This window comes from Gracilinanus agilis, chromosome 4 (assembly GCF_016433145.1).
Source record: "Gracilinanus agilis isolate LMUSP501 chromosome 4, AgileGrace, whole genome shotgun sequence".
NCBI classification, from domain to species: domain Eukaryota; kingdom Metazoa; phylum Chordata; class Mammalia; order Didelphimorphia; family Didelphidae; genus Gracilinanus; species Gracilinanus agilis.
This window is the reverse complement of record NC_058133.1, coordinates 414,715,453-414,736,842: the sequence shown is the minus strand read 5'-3', so window position 1 is coordinate 414,736,842 and position 21,390 is coordinate 414,715,453. Positions and strand designations below refer to the sequence as shown.

The 21,390-nt window shown below is 34.6% G+C and overlaps 1 protein-coding gene across 2 annotated transcripts in view; it reads right to left on the bottom strand.

Moving 5' to 3' along the window:
- Positions 1-10,761: 10,761 nt before the first annotated feature.
- MYCT1 (MYC target 1) overlaps positions 10,762-21,390 on the bottom strand; it is a 37,205-nt gene continuing 26,576 nt past the window's right edge. Inside the window, exons 2-3 of one of the 2 annotated variants that reach the window (XM_044671724.1) lie at positions 18,386-18,931; positions 10,762-10,995 (exon numbers count right to left, since the gene is read on the bottom strand). In XM_044671724.1, the coding sequence (XP_044527659.1) occupies positions 18,420-18,931 (512 nt within the window). In that variant the 3' untranslated portion in view covers positions 10,762-10,995; positions 18,386-18,419. Of the gene's footprint in view, positions 10,996-16,605; positions 18,932-21,390 lie in introns of those variants that run through there. The other variant, XM_044671723.1, reaches the window with a different exon arrangement.

The following is a 21,390-nucleotide window of genomic DNA, read 5'->3' as shown; positions in this document are numbered from 1 at the left end:
AGAGTACTTTAATTCAAATGATGAATGGCTTTAGAATAGAGTTAATAGCATCTGCAAAAACCAATTCTAACCTTTCCAAAATGACTACCTCATAACCTTGTAGATATAGCTTATACTTGGGTGACTCCAAATTCCTAAAGCTTTATTATTGGCAAAGAAAACCATAGAATCACAAAGTAACCTTTGAGGAGTTCTCCAGTAATGCTGTGCAATAAATATCAGTCACTGAGGGAGTCTTCATTTATTTCATATGCTTTTGCTTTAGTTGTTTGTTGAAGATTACCACCACCACCAAAAACCACAAAAATGCATCAGCCCTAATAAAGAGTTATACAATTTAGTTGTTTTGATATTTAGTAATAGTTAAAAGACTGGAAGTTCTCTTCAAAATTGATATTCCCTGAAGTAATAACTTAAAAAAATTTTTTTAGAAATATTAACTTTTAAGATCATTGGGAGGATGATGTCCTAAAAAAAACCTCCAGGAAAGGAAAGGTAAGCTAACACAGTTTTGAATGATGAATTAAAGTGTGAACTCTAAATTAAATCTCCGAAAAAGTCAAGATTGGATGATTCCAGGAAGTAAAAAACCTCTCAACTCCTCACAAAGAAGAGTGCCTTTATATCTCATTTAAACTTTCTTGTTTTACAACAAATGACATTGGGCTCGGTCCTCTCTTCCTTTGAACTTGGTATCCTCCTTCCACTCAGACTCAGTCTCATTGGATCAAGCCCCTAGCCCACAGATGGAAGAGGTGAGATTAACATAAGCAGCTAAAATAACCAGTAAATGCATAAATGTACCCACCAACCACCAAAGGAATTTTGCCAATGTACCCATCCTTATCTAAATTATTCATGATTCAAAAGTGCCTGGAATCTACATGTCCAAAAATTGTGCACTTGCAAAATGGCTTTATCTCTCAGAAGGTACTTATTTCAGTATGTAGACCATGAATACTTGAGTAGCTCTTGAATGACCCTCACATATGATTTGACATGTTCTAGTATAGGATAAAGAAGTATCCAGGGAGCTATGTCACAATCTTGGATGTTGTCTTGGTACACACTTTACTTTAATACAAATAATTTATAACTAGATAAGATCCCTGTTAGCATGAAGGGTATCCCTGGATTCTCCTCCTTAAGTCCAAATGAACCATTATACATGTAGTCCATGGGAAACTTTTCACATTGGGACTTCAGATGTTTGCTTCAAGTTCTAGGTATTGTCAATGTTTAAATCACCATCTGAACAGAGGCAATAAGCCCTCACCATACAATTCAAAACAAAGGTATTTTAGTGAAATAGAAATTTACATAAATTAATAATATAACATTTCCTCCATAAATCTTGCCTTAGTCTTCTAAGAATACACTCTCAGTGAGAAGAGAGAGTGTAGGAGTTGTCATTCATCAACTTAAAATGATGAGGATAGGATATCTTCTAGAGGAAAGACAGGATGGGAAGTTGAGCATGCTCCTAATAATTAAATAACACAAAAGTAAATAAATAAACCATGAACCTAGTACTGAATTATAATATATAGCAGTATCAAGTGGGGACTTCAGTTATGTGGACATCTACATGAACTATCTTTCTGCCAAAAACAGAATAATATATCCTATTTTTGACTTACCATAAAAGAAATATAATCTTTCAAAAAGGTGGAAGAAGCAATAATAGGAGCTGTTATTTTTCCATCGGATCCCTACCAACAGGAAAGAACTGGTTGCCCAAGCAAAATGCTACTTTTGGAAAAAATCACATAATATTTTTAATAGAGAACAGGAAAAATTGGGCATAGTCCAAAATGGACTCTACATATGTGCAGAATAGATTTCAAAGTGTTTGGAGAAAAGAAAAAGAGGATTTCATGGATTAAAATGCTGCATCTCACTGCATGTGTGTATATACATGATTTTCCCCTATATACACTTCCATTATTTTTCATTTGTTTTCAAATATTTGTGATGTTTTGGGGGGATCTTTTGGCAAAGATGTTGGAGAAGTTTGCCATTTCCTTCTCCAGCTCATTTTACAGCTGAGGAAATTGAGGCAAACAAGGTTAAGTAATTTGCCCAGGATCATAAAACTAACCAGTAAATATCTGAGGTCAGATTTTAACTCAGGAAGAGGAGCCTTCCTAATTCCAAAGCGTGCAAGCACACACACACACACACATATGCACTTACATATGCCCACATTCATGCAAACTTTTAAGACAATATTTGCCAAAAGCCTCTATGGAGTACTACTTAGGATTTCTTATTGTGCTATGGGAAGTGATCCTTGGTTCTCAAAGGCTATTCCTGGCAGGTTCTATAATGCTAGAAAGGTATCAGCTATCGTCCCAGCAATAGATCAAATCTTTTTTTTTCCCTAAATACCCACCTAAGTGTGGAAGGGTTGATCACCAGGAGGCTGGGTATATTTTATATATTTTTTTTTGGGGGGGGTGATAAGTATTTTAGTCATTCACCTATGAAACAAAGAAAAATACAAGTTCTTTAATAGTGGAACCAGCATAAAGGAATTTTGGGGAAGGGAGTGGAGGTAATAATCACAAAGATATCAATCCATCTATAAAGTTTCATCAAACTCTTGATACATTAAGCACCAGATCCCTTTTAAATGATATACAAATAGACATATTGCTGGAGGAATTGAGTCATAAACATTTTTGACATCTTCAATAGAAAAAGCAAAAACAAACAAAAGAGGGAAGTTGAAGATAAATGGAATGATAGCTCAAATGTTCTTGGACAGGGAAGTAAAGGAATCAGAAAAATAGAATTTATCAGTCATCCAAAAGTAAGGAGAAACATTCTTCCATAGTAAGTGGTCACTTCAATTGCTTTTACTAAAGACTAAAAGAGGCTAAAAAAGTTTCTTAGTTAGTATATAACTGATGTACTTGCCAAACCAAGAGAGACAGCAGCCAATGGCATTAACATTTTTCAATATAAGCTCATTTGTAAAATCTTATGGAAAAAGATGATAGAAGATTATGAGTATTTCTCTTCATTAAGCAGCAAGAAGCATGGGAAACTAGCTTAAAGGAACTGTGATAAGAGATTAATTAAAAAAAATCTTAAGAATATTCAAGAATAAAAATAGGCTAAAAAAGTTTTTATAAGAAATTTTCAGCATCAAAAACAGTAGGATAACCAGATTCCATAATATACTCCAACTTTCCCATCACACAATTGACTGAAATAGAGTCCCTGTGGCTATTGAGGTCCTCTAGATTTTCCTCTTTATACATGGCATTGTGCTCATTATGTGAAGACCTACAAGTTTGGAGCCTCCTGAAAAAATGAGTAAATACTTAAAGGAATATGTTCTAATCATTCTCACAAGAAAAGACAAGTGGATAAGTAATATTTATTGTCCAGATTATCATAAGTAGTTAGATAGAAATCAAAAGAACTTGTCAGTATGTATACAAAATTTTATACATATGGATACATGTGCATATATATATATACATACATACATCTATCTCCAATATCATGTACATAATCTTTTAAATTCTGGGTCTTTCTGACCATCTTTCAGAAACTGGACATCTGGGATCGATATTCCTCATATAGAAAAGCATAATAAATGAACAGTGAGTTGACCCCAAAATGAGGAGGAAAAGAGGAGACTAAATCTTCTTTAATGTACCACAAAATTTTCCAGAATCAAAGAGTAATATTTTTAGTACCAATGTTCTTCCTCTTTTATAAAATGAACATAGTATGTGGAGAACAATATTTTCTGAAGAACTAAAAGTGAAAAGAATGGAGAGATTTATAGTGAGTATGAATATACATCAAATGCTAAAGTGTGAATAGTAGTCTTATGATTATGTGCAACATTTTAGCTTTGAGGAAACCCAGGTTTATTCAAGAGCTTTAATAAATTAATATAGCACTAGTTTGAAGTTAGATTATACAAAATTCATGTTCTATTCTCCTTCTTCATCTCATCATTGACTAAGTAATAGCAACATGCCATAGAACAGTAGCTATCAAGTTTTTTTTTTTATCTCAGGACCCTTTTATATGCCTAAAAATGACTGAGGATCCCTGAAAGAGCTTTTGTTTATGTGGTTTAGATCTATCGATATTTACTATATTGGAATTTATATATCTTAGTAATATTTATATATCTTAGTAATATTTTTAAAAATAGTATTGACTTGTACCTCAGAGACCTTTACAGGCCCCAAAATGACACTTTGAAAAACTGGTAATGGAAAGAGTACTGGAATTGTAGTCAGATGACTTGCTTTTAAATTCTTCTTGTGCTACTTACTACCTTTGTGAATTTGGTTCATATATATGTCAGTTATATCCATTGGGCCTCATCTAGTTAACTTATTCATATATTAAGGGAGTTGTACTAATTTTTTAAGACTCAATTAGTTCTAAATCTATTCTCCTATAATGATTTGATTAGGGATCTCTCCTGATGTAAGCCAACATCATTTTCTCCTGAAAGTTCGTTCTTTGTGTTGTTTATCCTCATTAGAGTATCATTGGAAGGCAAGAGAAGAGTCTCATGCATGCTTAGTTCAAGTTCTAACTGGAAGATTCCTTTATCATCCTTGTAACAATTCCACTGCCCTTGAATATAGGTGACTTGGTTTGTTTTCTGGCTAACTCATTTGATTTTCATTTCATCTGATTTTTCATTCCTTGGGTCTTCCTATGAATACCCATTCCCTTTTCATATCCGCTGAATATTTGTATTCTGAAGTACAGAAGTTTCTTTCTTCCTCTTCTTTGTTTAATATCGCTTGAATCATTGAGATCCTATGCTGACAATAATAAATTCTTAAAAAAAAATTCTGTCTTAGACACAATACTAAGATTGGTTCCAAGGCAGGAGAGTGACACAGACTAGGCATTTGGGGTTAAGCAACTTGTCTAAAGTCACCCAGCTAGGACATATTTGAGGATATATTTGAACTCGGGTCCTTCTGTCTCTAGGCCTGGCTCTCTATCCACCGAGTCACTTGGCTGCCCCTTTGAGATAGATAGATAAGATATTTTAAACCCTTACCTTCCATCTCAGAATCTATACTATGTATTGTTTCCAAGGCAGAAGAGCGGTAAAGGCTAGACAATGGGGATTAAGTGACTTGCCCAGAGTCACACAGCTAGGAAGTGTCTGAAGTTAGATTTGAACCCTGGACCTCCCGTCTCTGGGCCTGGCTCTCAATTCACTGAGCCACTTAGCTGCCCCTCCTTTAATATATTCTTAAAATAAAGCTATAAGAGGTTAATGACAGTACCTTTGAAAATATCTACCTTCACTTAAATCCTGAGAGCCTGAACCTGTTTCTGCCCATACCATACCCCTCAGATCCATCAGTTCTCAATTTTCAACCAGTTCAGCTAGTCAAAATTATAAAATATTAATTGACTGTATTAATATGGGCCAGTTACAGCCAATAGCCTATTAAAACACGATTCTAGCAGCTTTAAAATCTACCTATTTTTGATTCTGTACCTCTAGTCCTTAGCACTGTCTCTGATACGTATTTACCTTAAAAAAGCTTTGTTGAATGAATGAGAAGATGGATGAATGAATGAATCAATAAGCGGTGAACAAATATATGTATATATTTAAACACAATAAGCATTTTCTCCCTTTATGAGATTTGTTTCTATATCCTCTTTTTGGTTTTATTGAAAATAATTCAAATTCATTTACAGTTTTTAGTTTTCTTCTTTTTCTTATTTGCTTTCTTCTCCTCCTCCCCTTCCTCCTTCTCTTTCTCTTCTTTTTCCCTCTTCCTCTTTCCTCCTCTTCCTCCTCTTGCCTACTATTGAATGCAGACAGATACAATTCCTTTTTAAAATGTGCTTCAGTAATTGTACAGATAAATTTCATTCCTGGATCCTCTTTCAACATTAACATTACCTCATGAGCATCAACTAATTTTATAATGTGTCTGTAGATCAGGGATCTGGCATATGTCATTTTATTTTTGAGAAGATATTTCCAGTAAATGTAGTCTTCAGTTTACACTTATGAAGTCAAAATGCCAAGATGACTCAAAAAATCATTTTAAATTACAAGTGAACTTTACAGATCTGATTTGGCAAAGATAGAACAGATTCAGAGCAATTGTATACTCACATTATGCCTGAGTAAGCAATCAGAAATCATTTAGTAAGAAAATGTCAAGAGATTGAATGAGAGCCACTTACGTTAATACCTAAGGTTGCAGCAAACCTATTAGAGAATTTTTTTTGGATATGAAAAAAAATTCAGATCAAGTCATGAGTCGTGTGAGAAATACTACTAATGCATCTCTAAAAATATCTCTGTAAGGAGTAATCTCTGAAAAATCTTATGCCTATATGATCAAAGATATATCATTTCCTGTACTCAAAAAAACAAAATTATAAGTTTGGCTCTTGCAGGAGCCCTACCATTTCTTTTTTTTTTTTTAAACCCTTAACTTCTGTCCTAGTACCTCCTGTCTCTAGGCCTGACTCTCAATCCACTGAGCTACCCAGCTGCCTCCCTACCATTTCTTGAATATAACCTACTCATTTTCCATGTGAAAAAATTGGTGTTAAAAATAATTGGGTATAAGGGAGATATAGAGATATAGTGATGATGGTGATGATGAGTATCTATCTATGATCTCCTCAGCTGCAGTTGGTGGGAGGAACACCGACTCCTGTCACCCTGACTACTGCTGTAAGTTATCCCCTTCTCTCTAACAGGTTTAGTTGATAACCTGTTAGGGATTCTTTAACAGCTGCCCAAGTAAGGACCCCTGAGAGGTTAGAGATGGGTAACCTCTCCAGGCCTAACCTGGGGTTGGATAAATTGGTATTGGGCTATTGATCTGCCTTGGATAATGTTTGGGATCTGACTGCTTTTGACTCCCTTCCCAAGGGCCGTGATAAAAAGACCACTCAGGAAGGTACTTGTTTTTGAACACTTTTATCTATAAGTAGGGAAAGGATAACAAGGCCAAGGATTGGGGATTGGAAACCCTATTGATCTATTATCTATTAGATTAATTAACAATCAGGACTGGAGGCTATTAATCTGGTGGAGACATGAGATTTCACTCTCTCCCTTTATCTCTGGCCAGACCTGTCCACAGCCAAGCCAGAGAATAGGGAAGGCTATTGCTGCAGTTGTATTGATGATCTTTATTCTCTCAGCTCTCTCACTACTAGTGTTGATGATTCTCTAGCTCTCACAGTCTATCAGGAAATAAATTCAGGCTTATCCCTACCCTCTTCTTCTTAAACCACTCTTTCCTCCCTTCAAACTACCCTTCAGCCACCCACTCCCAGAACCATCTCTTCCCAAATTATTGAATACAACAGTGGTGAGACCTAGAGAGGTTAAGTGATTTGCCTAAGGTGGCATGAGTACCAAATATTAAGTGCTATATTTTGATTCAACTATTATTAAGCCCCATCTTCCTTCTATACTATAGTACCTGTCAAGTATTTGGGGGGAAGTTCTTTGAAAATTCTGCCTTTGAGTCACATGTCACATAAAACTGAGAAATAAAAAAGAATTAAGTAATGAAATAATGAAATTAGAATATATTTATCTTGTGTCTTTCATTAACCAACCTGTCACAATTTCTAATTTATTCTTAAAAAGTAATTTATGATCAAATGAATTTTTACTAATGAAGTAAAAAAAGGATCCAGGAGGATAATATACTTATTGTACTTAAAAATTGAGGTACTACCATAAAGTCTGTTTCCTAACTCAAATATTTGATAGGTGGCAACACTGGGCAGTGATTATACTCACTTAATTTTTCTTCAGTAAGTATAACTAGACACATTATAACAAAATTACAGGAAGTAGGTTTCAGGTCAATATGACAATTAGAGCCAATCCAAAAATGCACTGACTGTCTCTTAAGATAGTGAGCTATGACCACTTGCTGAGGATATTACGAAGGGGATAACTCTTGAATGATAGGTTAGACTAGTTGGCCTGGGGTTTCTATCAACTTTATGATATGAATTTATAAAAAATTTTATTTCTAGTTCATATTATGATAAATTTTAAAAAATAAGAAATCTGAAAGACTTCTGTATTGACTCGTATTTTGATATGTTTATAAGTTCCCATGAGTAGAATTATGTGTAACTAAAACATAAATCACCACTAGCTTCTAGTACACAATAGTATCTCTTCACTCTCCAGATCTTTATGAATTTCAGCATCTTCTTCAATATAGATTAATTGTGCTCAGTATCATTAAAATTAGAGAAAAATCCAATTGGAAAGAAAAGTTGGTTCGTTTCATCAAGGAGAATTCTCTACAATTTTAAATTTAGAATTAATAGATGGTTCTTGGATCTTTGCCCACAGACAGTAATTTTCTCTAATAATAAAAGTTGCTAACTTTATGAAATGAAGGGCAGAGAATACCTGAAATTAGTTGAATTTAGCTGAGCTGTTGACATTAAGTCACAGAGATATGGTAATCCTACTTTTCACCCAGTGAAGAAATTCTCTATCATACTAATGATAGATGGTTTTCTCTGAGAGCTCTGCTGCCTTTAGGCAAATCATTTTTATTAAATTTTAATTTTTTGCATATTGATATAATTTTTAATAATTATTTCCTTACATTTTATGATACATGTTCTCTTTCCTTCCTTCTCCTCCCCCCTCCCTGGAAAATAACATGATTCAGGTTATGTATCATCATACAATACATATTTCTATGCTCATCATGCTGTGAAAGAAGATGACATATTGCCTTTATAATTTGATTGCAGATCAAAGCATGTCATTTTTCACTCTATCTCATTCATGAGTTTTTTTTCTGTGTTGGGTTTATTGCTTAGTGCTCCTCAGTACCCCATAGTTCCTAGCTTTATCTTTATATTAAAATAGTTATTCCATCTAAATTTCTGAAATTTTGTGTTCTTATTTTTCTACCTCAAGTTGGAGTCCCCTTACTACCCTGTGGTCAAAAAGAATTGGACACTGAAAGGACACTTATCAAATGGGAATAGCTAAACCAATTGTGTCATATGGTTGTGATGGAATACTACTTCACTCTAAGAAATGACAAAACAGGTTAATTTTGGAAAAACATGGAAAGACCTATGTGAAATTACATAGAGCAAAATGAACAAAACCAAAAGAATATTATATACAGCAACAGAAATAAATGGGACCTGGAATTATGTATGAGGAATAGCAAAAAGGCCACTGTGCAGGCCTAGAGATGGGAGGTCCTAGGTTCAGATCTAGCCTCAGACACTTCCCAGCTGTGTGACCCTGGGCAAGTCACTTGACCCCCATTGCCCACCCTTACCACTATTCTACCTAGGAGCTAATACACAGAAGTTAAGAGTTTAAAAAATAAAAAAAGGCCATTGTGGCTAGATTCTATAATGTGTTATAAACTTTAAAAGGCAGTCTGGAACCAGATTATGAAGGGCTTTAAATGACAGAGGATTCTATATTTCCACACTAGAGGAAATTAGGACCCCAAAGAGTAGCATGGTAAAACTTGCATTTTAGAAATATTCTTTGGAAGCTCTATGGGAAATGAATTGGAAAAGAAAGAGATTTAAATTACAGAGATTTATTAGGAGATTTTTTTCAACAATCAAGGTAGAAACTAAGGATATCTTGAATTAGGTTAATATGTGAATGGAGAGAAAAGAATGAAGTTAAAAGACGCCATGGAGGTATAATTGGCAAGACCTAACAAGTAAGTAGGTGGTATAAATCAACAAATCTTCGATGACTCTTAGATTGAGAATCAGAATTATGGAAAGAATGGCAGTATACTTAACAGGAAAAAGGAAAGGTGAGAATAGAAGAAATGTTAAATAAAAAGAAAAATGAATTCATTTTTAGACATGCTGAGTTTGAGATATCTGTAGGACATGGAGATAAAGATATTCGGCATTTGATGTTACATTACCAAAGCTCAGGTGCTCTTCTGCATAGAAATAGCACCCAAACCCATGGGAGCAAATGCTATCCTTGGGAGAGAAAAAGAAGGGATTTTCAAAAAAATTTTCACAGGATGCCTCTGGGAATAGGGAGGAGGAATAGTCAAAAAAGAAATATTTTACCTCCTCCATGTCCTCTCAATTGTCCACTGCTGTATCAAGGCAGTAGGCTGATATTTTTACCTCTTTCCCCAAAAACTATGGTTAAGAAATAGCAGAGAAGTACTTCAAAGGTTAATTGTCCAGAATGGGAAAGAGTTACAAGATTGACACAGACTGTTTATGTCTTTTTATTTTGATTATTTATATCTGAATTGCATGACTATTTCAAGGGTTATTTTTCTCTCCCAACTCTTTAGAGATTCTCCTTTAGTCTATTTAATTTCAGTCAATCTAGGGGAAAATCAACCAAACTCACTTCATCATTATAGCTAATGTCTTCATATTCCATTTCTCGATAGTCATTTCTTGGCCACAACTATCATATTTTTCAGTGAGGAATATCATTATATTGTGTCTACTCTGGCACCCACTGCCTAAAGGCCAAGTATGTTATATTTCCACCCTCCTTTAGCGTTCTCTGGTACTTTTAATTGTGCAAGGGAGTTTCTGGTCTCCACCATTTATTCAAGACTGTGTTCCCCAAATTTTAAGAAATTGCCTAGCATCTCAGTTTCATTTAGCCACTGCACAGTCAGATTAGTTTTTTCAAAGGAATATTTACTCCAAAAGAAAAACAAGAGGAAACACACAAAGATTTCCTCCCCCCAATATCTAGGATACATTATTTCCAACCATACCACCTCAGTCTTTGGGGAGAGAAGGCAATTAAATTCTCAGCTTAATTCAGCGCATATCCACCAAATTCCAAGTACCCTTGGACTTGTGGCCTAGAACCTTTGATTTTCAGTGTTTTCTTGATGGTAATGACAGCAACATTCAGCCTGGATTCTTAGCTCCAAAATTGCCATAGCTCAAGCTCTCTTGTCTAGGGACTCCACTTCCACCATCACCACTCCACATCTAGAAGTGAAAAAGGAAAAATGAAACAGAAAATGATCCCAAGTCCATTTCTGAGGGCTATAACTTCTAAGCAGAAGAGAAGGGTATCCCTTCTCCCCATCCAACTTAGTGTATAATGCCCAAATGATCACTGGATCAGGTTTTCATCTCTACACCTCTCAGGAAGAGAGTCCATCTGTGCCTCAGGCAGATAAAGTTTGGCATAGTCAATTCTGACAACAAGCCAGAAGAAAGATGTTGTTCCCATCCATGTGTTAAGGGAAACAAAATATCTTATCCCAGGAACAATCTCCTGGCATCTCTCCTGTCTTAGGTGATCTGGGAATGTGTCAAAGCACCATAGCAACATCAAAAACAATACAAGAATAGTTAAAACTTTAACTTTCTCATTGTCCTTGAACATTACTTTGCCACATGGTTCCTACAGAATTCCTGTGCTCTAACCCTTGTTTGACCATATTTGACATATATTTTTGACTCTTCAGCTTTTCTTTACTCTGAATCAAATTATATCAATTAAATTGATTAGATGTGCTCTCACAGACTGGAACTGGACTAAGGAGCAAGCGAGGAGGTACCACTTATGAAAACCTGTTTGCTAAAAGGAAACATATATAAAGCAATCAATATATGATCTCTTTGTCCTGGATACCAGTTTGGTATATAGGCTCTGAAGTCACTCTTCTAATCCCCATTTTACTAAAAGATCATGTCTCCAGAGCATGACCCTGAGAATGCTAAGAATAGCTTTGAGAGGCCGGAGGTATCTTTCTAGTACTGGAATATTCTGTTGCAGATTCCAGTTCCTAGACATTTGGTGATTCTTATGACCTTCTGAAATGAACAAGGTTACAATGGGATCTATCTCCTTCTAATATTCATTCACCTAATCTCAGGAAAGCATAAATACCACAAACATAGAAGAAAATCAATGTAGTTTTTTTTATGGCCATATGGTGACTGGGTGAGAGAGTGTCCCCCTGAACCTTCTCCATTCCATAGGCTTTAAGCAGTTTTTGCATAAAGTGCTACCAGGATTGAAAGAAAATGTTTCTCTATTTAATCCTTTTGATACATGTCCAGTTCTAGTTTAGAAACAAATTAAAAGCCCTTTCATTATGATGTAATAAATTGATAGGAAGTAAAGAATAGCCTCCATACTCTGAAGCAGGGAAAGAACCCTCCATTTCCTCACCAAGACTCAACAGTTCTTCATGTAGATTGTAGCATGGAGGAAATACCGTTTGTACCTGAAGGAGAAGAACCTCACTTGACCCAACTCTTTATTATGCCCTCACTTAAAAAGCCGGTTTACTGAGAGAAAGCCTGTATAAAATAACAAATACTATTGATGTGGACACCCTTTCAGTATGCAGTTCACAATCCATCCAGACCCTATTTTATATAAATTGTGTCTATGTCCTCCTTTAAATTCTCTGCAGAGAGTCCAGTCAGCTCAGTGGGGGAGTTCTAGATCTCTTGATATTCTTTAAATACTCATAGTACATACAGTTTGTCCTTTAAATGGCCTTTACCCTTGCTCCATCAGTGGTCAAACTTTTTTTCTCATTGTATAGCATATATCTTTTGTGGCTCATCTATGAAATCCATCACTGATAATATGTTCTAACTATTAACACCAATTCTATATTATGCTTTAGGTACCTGAACCTTCAATTCTTTGGAGTATGTCAAGGGGTCCTAAGGGGTTCTGACAAACATTTGGGGGTCCTGAAGGGGTGAGGAGAATGAGATATGGTGAGAAGGATGACATGCATCAGGAGGGCCACTGAAACTGGTAGCAATCAGAGGTGAGATTTATTGATCACAGCTAGTATTTTATAAAGTGATGTAGGCTAAGGGATTAGGTAAGCTTGGACAATGGTTAGTAACGATTTGCAATCTTTGTACAATGACTTCGTTTACTTCACCAAAGCTTAAACAGAGTTTTCTATAGGATAATGAGTCACAAGCAAATATGTAACCATCTAGCCCAGAATCTCAGGGAAATATTTGCTTCCATGGGTTTGTCAAGAACAGCCAGTTATTACCAAGTACGGCAGAGGAGGGGTTGAAAAAGGAGGGGTTTTGGGGGCCTCATGGGAGAAGTGATTCTGGCCAGATGATGGCTTTGATTTTACTGGGGTCCACTATCATTAGTGGATGGGGGCTACATCCATTCCTTTTCCATAGTAACTCAATAAAATGACCTCCAGGGTTTTTGATGATAATGACATGTTTGATGATAATGACGTGTTTTGGGATTATTTGGTACTTGTGAACCACTGTATACCCCACTTCTGGTCAAAATGGCCTTTTACTCTTATGTATACCATCTTTGCCTCCTCTAGGAATCCTTTCCCGATCTTCCTACTTTTTAGTGCTCTAAACTTTTAAAATTATATTATATACTTTATATATATTTATCTGCATACATATGTTCTCATCTGAATCTTGCCATCCCTTGAGGATTTTTTTTCCTTTTTTCTTTTTCCTTTTCCTTTTTCTTTTTCCTTTTCATTTTTGCTTCCCCCCCCTTGTTCCTAGAGCAGTGCCTTACATAGCACACATTCAATAAATGTCTGATGAATAGAACTAACTTGAGAAGAACTCTTCTGTTTCCACGGTTATTCATATTTTTGCTGCTTGCTATTTATTTTTAGGAATTAATGGAGAACTTTACCCCTAGTAGTATTACCCTCCTAAAATTTATTTTTATTTTTATATTTATTTTTGTATTTATATATATATATATATATATATTTATCTTCATATTGTCATGAATGGAAAGAAAAGAGCCATTCTCACTCTTTAAATTCCAGTCTTTTGTATGGTTTTTTTTCTCTGACAAATTTGAGGGGTTCACATCATTCAGTGGAACTATACCATGTTAAGTTACCCAAGATGGGCAGGTTATGGTGGAAAGTTCTGACAAAAAGTGATCCACTGGAGGAGTAAATGGCAAATTATTCCAGTATTATTGCCAAGAAAACCTCATGGACAGTATTAAAATACATTCCATCAGGAGATGAGCTCCTCAGTTTGAAAGTGTGACATGTCTGGTCCATTGGGTTACAAAGAGCCAGATATGACTGAATGACCAACCAACAATTCTAACAGGGATTACAGCATAGCTTTAAGAGTAGATTGACAAAAAAAAGGAGAGAGAATAGGTTGGAAGGTCTAAGACATCCAACTTAGAATGGATGAGCCATAATATGATGTTCCACAGTACCTAATTAGTATGCATTACAAGAATCTTTGCTAATTCATGGCACTTTTTCAGGACATCAGTACTTTTGCATTATTTAGTACCTTGATCTACTACTTATATTCCCCAGTGCTGCTTACATAGCCCAGATATTACTCTTAACCATTAACCTTCATTTTAATGCTATATTCTAATTGAGCTATTCAGTATTATTTTGCTGACAAAAAGCTCATAAAACAACTATTGGTGGAGCTCTCCAGATTTAACATTCCAAGATTCATGAAGGTAACACCTTTTTTTTTTTTTTTTGTATGAATGAGTGTTTCTTCCTTGATTCAGCAGTCATTAGTATCAGAATCATCCCTATTTGTGATAGCACTATTTTGGAGTCAAATGGGACCATTTATAGATATACTTGAGTAATAGCAAGATAACTTATCAGTTCAGATAAAATTAAATTATATTTATAAATCAGAAAAAAAGTTATTGGAATCATATAGACATCAATCAGCTGAGAGCTAGATTTATTTTTATTCTTCAAACATAGATGTAAGCTAAAGATAGCTAGCTATAAGAGATATGCTATAATTATTTATACATGTTACCCTTTGAATTGCCTATCTTTAAATTAAAAATGCCCAGGAGGTTAGAGAGTCTTTTAATCATTCTCTCTGACTTGCTTCTCTGTTTTCAAGTTGATTTTTAAAAATTTTTTTTTAACCCTTGTACTTCGGTGTATTGTCTCATAGGTGGGAGATTGGTAAGGGTGGGCAATGGGGGTCAAGTGACTTGCCCAGGGTCACACAGCTGGGAAGTGGCTGAGGCCGGGTTTGAACCTAGGACCTCCTGTCTCTAGGCCTGACTCTCACTCCACTGAGCTACCCAGCTGCCCCCATCAAGTTGATTTTTTACACAATTGCCAAAGTAGAAATTTAATCATGTCGCTTCCCTGTTCAAGGAGTTCCTGTGGCCATGAGAATAAAATACAAACTCTTCTGTTGGGTATTCAAAGCTCTCTACAATATGGCTTGAACCATCCTTTCTAGCCTTATTATATGCTATTTTCCTGGCTAAACTGGCTAATTTATTGTTCCTCATTTACTATAATCCATCATAGATCTTGTCTTTTTATAGTCTATTCTCTAAGTCTAGAATGCATTTTCTCATTTTCTCTGCAATTTTAAGTTCCCATTTCCCTTTATGGTTCACTTTAGAAGCTTTCTTGTCTTTGCACTAGTTGCTAGTATCCACCTAAATACTTTGTATATATTGGACATTTAGTATATCTTATATTATTCATATTTGCTTTAGTTTGGTCACTTTTCATTTGGTCAACTCTTTAGGAACCAGTTTGAGGTTTTTTCCAAGAAGATACTAGATTGGCCACTTCCTTCCCCAGCTCATTTTACATATTAGGAATCTAAGGCAAAGAAGGTTAAGTGATTTGCTCAGGGTCCCACAGCTATGAAATGTCTGAGGCTAGATTTGAACTCAGGAAGAAGTCTTCTAGACTGTAGTCCTGGCACTCTGTCCACTGCACCACCTAGTCATCATTCTCATATTTTATATGCTTTCTCTGATAGAATGTAAGCTCCATGAAGTTTTGTGTTTGTCTTTATAGTTCCGTGCCTAACAGAATTCATAAAACATGATATGTGTTTATCAAATGCATGTTGATTGATTGACCAACTGAACATCTTTGCATATCATTCAATAAGTACAATGCACATATGTGTCTTTAAAAACACTCTCAGACAATAATAAAAGTTATTTTTTTGAGATATAATAAATTTTGATTTTTGGTTATGACAACTGGTTTTCAGAAACATTTACTGTAGTTGGATATACACTGACAAAAGAAAATGGAAAAGAATAATTGTCCAACAATTATCTGACAATTAACTCATATGTGTAATTGGGGAGAATGTGCCAACTTTCCTCAGTAGGGAGATTTTTTCTGAACTATATTAATAATTATTTTAGTTAAAGATACCCTTTGAATTTTAAAAAAAGTAAATTTCATTATAGTTGTTGCCAAGTAATTCCAAAATAATTCTATGTAATGTTTAAGTAAACTATGAATTAAAGTTGAAATTAATTCAGGCAAATGTTCACCTACAGAAAAAGTTTATAGAAAAAGAAAAGATTTTATTTTGACTTTCTCTTTCCCACATTCCATAATCTCTACCATGTTTACAAAATAATCTTTTAATGGAGGTTATGATCATGTTTGAATGGATCATACCTACCAAGTTTGAAATGCTTTGGAAGATTTTAGACTTTTTTCCCTAATAGTAAGCTTTAAAAATTTTTCCAATGTAAATTTCAGATTAAAAGAAAAAATTATGTATTTCTCATACAATTAAAAAGACATATATTTTATAAATATAAAGCTTTCTTAAAAATCTCATTTAGGTTGATAACAAAAGTTTCATCTAAAAAAATTCCCCATTTAAGAGCACCTTGTAGCAATCTGATCACCATAAAGTTTTTTAAAAGATAACATAGCATCAAATCTGAAAGGCAATATTCAGAAAAAACAATTTCAATCATGGAATAAAAAGGCACAAAAGAAGTCTTATTTAAATTATCAAGTAGAGCTTAAGTAGAATGTCAAAATTAATTAAAAAATAAATTTTAGACCTCTATTTAGCTACCATTAATGGCACCACTCACTATTAGAAACAAAAATGAAAGATTTTTCCTCTATAAAATGCAAATTTTCATTCCAAAATACAAACTGCAATTTCACCATAACTCAACCTAACTATGCAACTCATTTAGAATAACTGAACCCATTGCCTGACAAAGGCCAGAGCATCAGCATAAATTTGAAACAATTATATTTTCCAGCAGCTGGAGAGGTGTTTTTAAGGAGGATGACAGTCCATAGAAATAGACCCCTTCACACTACATAGATCCATATGTATGTACCCCACGCCATTTAATATATTTTATTGGTAAGCAAAAATAAAAGGAGATTTTGCACTCAGCAGTTCATATTGCTTAAATAGGAATGGCTTCTTTGAAACAAAAGCTAAACTTTATTTTTATAAAGGATAGGACTTTCCTTTGATCAATTATTCCACCTTAAATGCAAAGAAAATGATACTGATAGAAATAGATATTTAGTTTTTCTGTGATATAAATCAGATATAAACATTAACATAAGAATATCTTGTCCTTTAAGGCCATGTTGTTTTATTATAAAATTTATTCCCTTCTTGCTACAAAATACAGCTTTATTGTTTTCCAGTCATGACAATAAAAAATGAAAGACAGTGATAACAATGAAAGTTCTGACATCCCATTTAGTAAATCTAGGACAGCTGGTGGAGCATTGGATATAGTACTGGGGCTGGAATCAGGAACATCTAAGTACAAATCTGGCCTTATATAATTACTAGTTCTCTGACCCTCAGTTTCCTTAATTATAAAATGGGAATAATAATAGCACCTACCTCCTAGGGTTGTAGTGAGGATCAAATGATACAGTATTCATAAAACTTGCTTACCATAGTTCTTGGCACATAGTAGCACTATATAAATGCTTGTTCCCCTCCCTTCCTTCCAAGTATGAGATCTACATAGTAACCTTATTGACAAAAATAATCATAATGTAGAAAAGCCATAAGAGAGTCACTCTAGAAATCAAAAAGTCTGATACTTCTAATGATGTCATCTTCTTATGATTATTTTCCTATGATCTTTTTTATAGGTCTATCTAAAATCATTCTTTTTTTATCACAATTTTTTAAAACCACTAGTGATTTAAAGTTGTTTGGCAATGTGATTTCATATCAAAATGAAGGAACTTTTCTCTTTCAAAAAAGAGAAAAAAATTTCTTCATGAAGTATAGGGAAGGGGCTTTAAATAATACTTATCCAAAGCAAAAGACTCTTAAAAATATAAGTTCGTCAGTTATATTTAAAAAACAAAAAAAAACATGAAAGGGGATATACAATATTTCAACAGACCCATTCCTCTATTCTAAAGGCCTCATAATACAAAACTTATATAGTAGAACATGAATTTTTTGTGATACAAAGGCAATTTTTTTGTACAAACCAAACATAGTGCATCAACTTTCAACATTACCAACATGGTATTGGCTTGAACACTCTCCAATTATCTTGACTGCACTCCCTACTCAACTTTATTTAATTTATTGTTATTACCTCTCATGAAAAAAAAGCAGAAATAATCTTCTATTTAAGAATCTGGGAAAGCCTTTATAATAGACTCATAAGCTGGTGGAGGAGTCTGAGTTGAAAGACCAACACGAAGACTATTGTTAGACCAATGAAAGTCAGGACGGCTCAAACTGTGGGTGGTACTGATGATTGGGGAGGTATTGGTGGAAGGAAGTGTCATTAGTTGACTATCAGTTTCTACAGGTAGTGGAGGACACTGTAAGAAAGGATGAAAAGTAGATGCCCGGAAGCTTGATTTCCTAGGAAAGGAATTGGCTTGTTCCAAGGAAGCTTGCCGCTGGAAAGTGAGGCTGGCCAAGCTGAGGTTGCTGCGACGTTCACAGCCACTGTGACGATAAAATCCAGTCCTGTTGAGACTGTGGGAATAAGGTCTGGAACGACGGCTTGAACTCCATCTGGAGATAGGGGCACTAGCTCTTCGTCTGGACAGACAAACAAGCAGTGCCCAGATGATACCTCCAATAACAAGTCCAATGGCCATGGACACAGTGAAGGACATTATAAGATCATCTAAAAGAAAGAAAATGAAGTGTCAAAGTAATTATTTAAACAATCAGTAAAAAAGGAGCATAATGAAAGGTTGCATATTATTCAAATGAATATTGACTTAAAGAACCAGAAGATTTTCTCAAGTAAATAGTGAATATTGAGCAAAATAGATCAAATGATTTAAAACAAGAAAATAAAAATATATCTATTAATAGCCCCAAATATATTCTTGTTTGGGTTATTTTGATGATCTGTAAGAACTTAAAAGTACATATTTCACATTGGATCATGTTTCAAATACTTTGACAAAGTACATAGTCCTAGAAGACCAAAGAGTTCCAGAACTTCTTCCTTTAAGAAATAATTCCCAAATAGACGAAACTTCAGGGAGGAGGGAAAATGAAGATCCATTTAGGCATAGTAAGCAGCACTAGATACCAGAAGTACATCATTTGTAGTTGAAAAGGGCAGCTCCAAAGTAACAAAGTTATACTCTTAAAACTTTTCTTAAAATAATATAGTCCAATGATGCTCTGTAAGATACATAATCATGTTAACATGGATACTCCTTCCACTAACTTATTTAATGAGCCCTCCATATTTCATAGCTGTGACCAAGAAAATATCACTTGGCTAAACTTCTAGATAGAAAGAAGTTAGTGACAAACCCTACAGATTTCCTCTGAGGATCCATCTCATTTAGCCATTTAAGCAAGTGGTTCTCAGAGAAAAGTCATAGGGCAGGCAATGATGGCAAACTTTTTGAAGACAAAGTGCCAGACCCTGCCCCTCCCCACCTCACCAGGCCCAGGCCCCTCCCCCACACCAAGTACCAGGCATGTTCTCCCCCTCCCTTCTTACCCCACACAAGGGAGGGAAAAAGAGCTTCTATTGGGCTGCTGGGCAGAAGGGTGGGTGGTGTGAAAAAATGTTATCAGGCAAGTTGGAGAGAGGTAGGGAAGCAGCTCCATCTGAGTCCCTATTCCTTTCTAGTAATGAACAGGGTTGGGGGAGAGGGAGGGCGGGTGTGTGTCTGCAGAGAGTACTCTGCATGCCATCTTTGGCATCTGTGGCATAGGTATGTCATCACTGTCATAGGGTATCAATGACCCTTTTCCATTGACAGAAATTTTCTCTTGATCTTAACTCACAAAACTTATTAGTTTTACAATTCATTTGGCATTTAGTCTGGCATTTAGTTAATCTTCTACACTATATTATAAATTCTAATATTCCATGATTTAGAATATCAACAAATTTAACAACTATATTTGTAAGCTACTATCTTCACCCCCTTGAAAATCCTCAGTGTCCAAATACAAGACCACTTGACTGGGATTCAGAAGACTTGGGTTCAAGTGTTGATTCATTAATATATTAGTTAGTGACCTTAGGTAAGTTACTTAATTGGTTCCATTAGAACATAATTTTAGGTGAAGCGATGTTATGGGGAAATGACTTTATATTAACCATTATAAATAGATGACTTTCCAAATGATATTTCAAGGTATCCTCATTCTAAAATTAGGTTGCATTATTGCTTATTAACAATGTTATTACAAAACAATGTTTGTTGTTCTGCTAATGCATTGATAATTATTCTAGTCACTGGTGCCACCAAAATGCCATCTAATTGGTGTATGACCTATTGAATAAGATTTGATTATTCAAACTTACCAGTTTGCTTTAGGTATAGTTTAGATACTATCTCATGTAAGGATTAATAACATATAGGAAAAATATACATACACACATACATATATTTTTTTCTTTATACAAGTGAACTGTTAACTAGCATCTAAGGTTGTGTGTGAAATGGCAAAAGATACTGGACTTAGATTTAATTGTGACACTAGGCAGATAAGTAACAATTTCTCTAGATATGATTTCATCATATATTTTTTAAACATCATATATATTGTTTAAAATGAGAATTTAGATCTGCAAGATCTCACTTAGTTCTTCTTTTATATTCTACTCCCTGATAATATTCTTAATTTCCTTTGCCTCACTGTGATCACATATTCTTGAAATCCCTCAATTAATTGTATACGTAAAAAAAAAATGTGCTCTGATATAGAAAATTATATACCTGGCTTCCACTTACTTTCTTATCTTAACAATATTACTCTGATATGTATATAGACTATTCTCATAAATATTTTTAAGGGTTGGACATTTAGGTTCATTAATTGGTAATTATTAGTGAGTATTGGTCACTTTTTTGTAATCATATCAGCTATGATTTTTTTTTCATTTCTTTTGGAAACTATGCCTCTTTGAGATAATCTTTAAATGATCTTTAAAAGCCTTTAAAATTAGTCTACTTTCAATGCAGGTGTCTTGTATGTACTTGGGGAAATCCAGTCGCATTTCCAATTTCATCATTTTAAGTGCCATTGTCAGATAGCAGATACTGAGGTGGTAGAATCCAAATGATCTTGATCATAGATGAAGAGAAAAATAGATCATTCATTCAT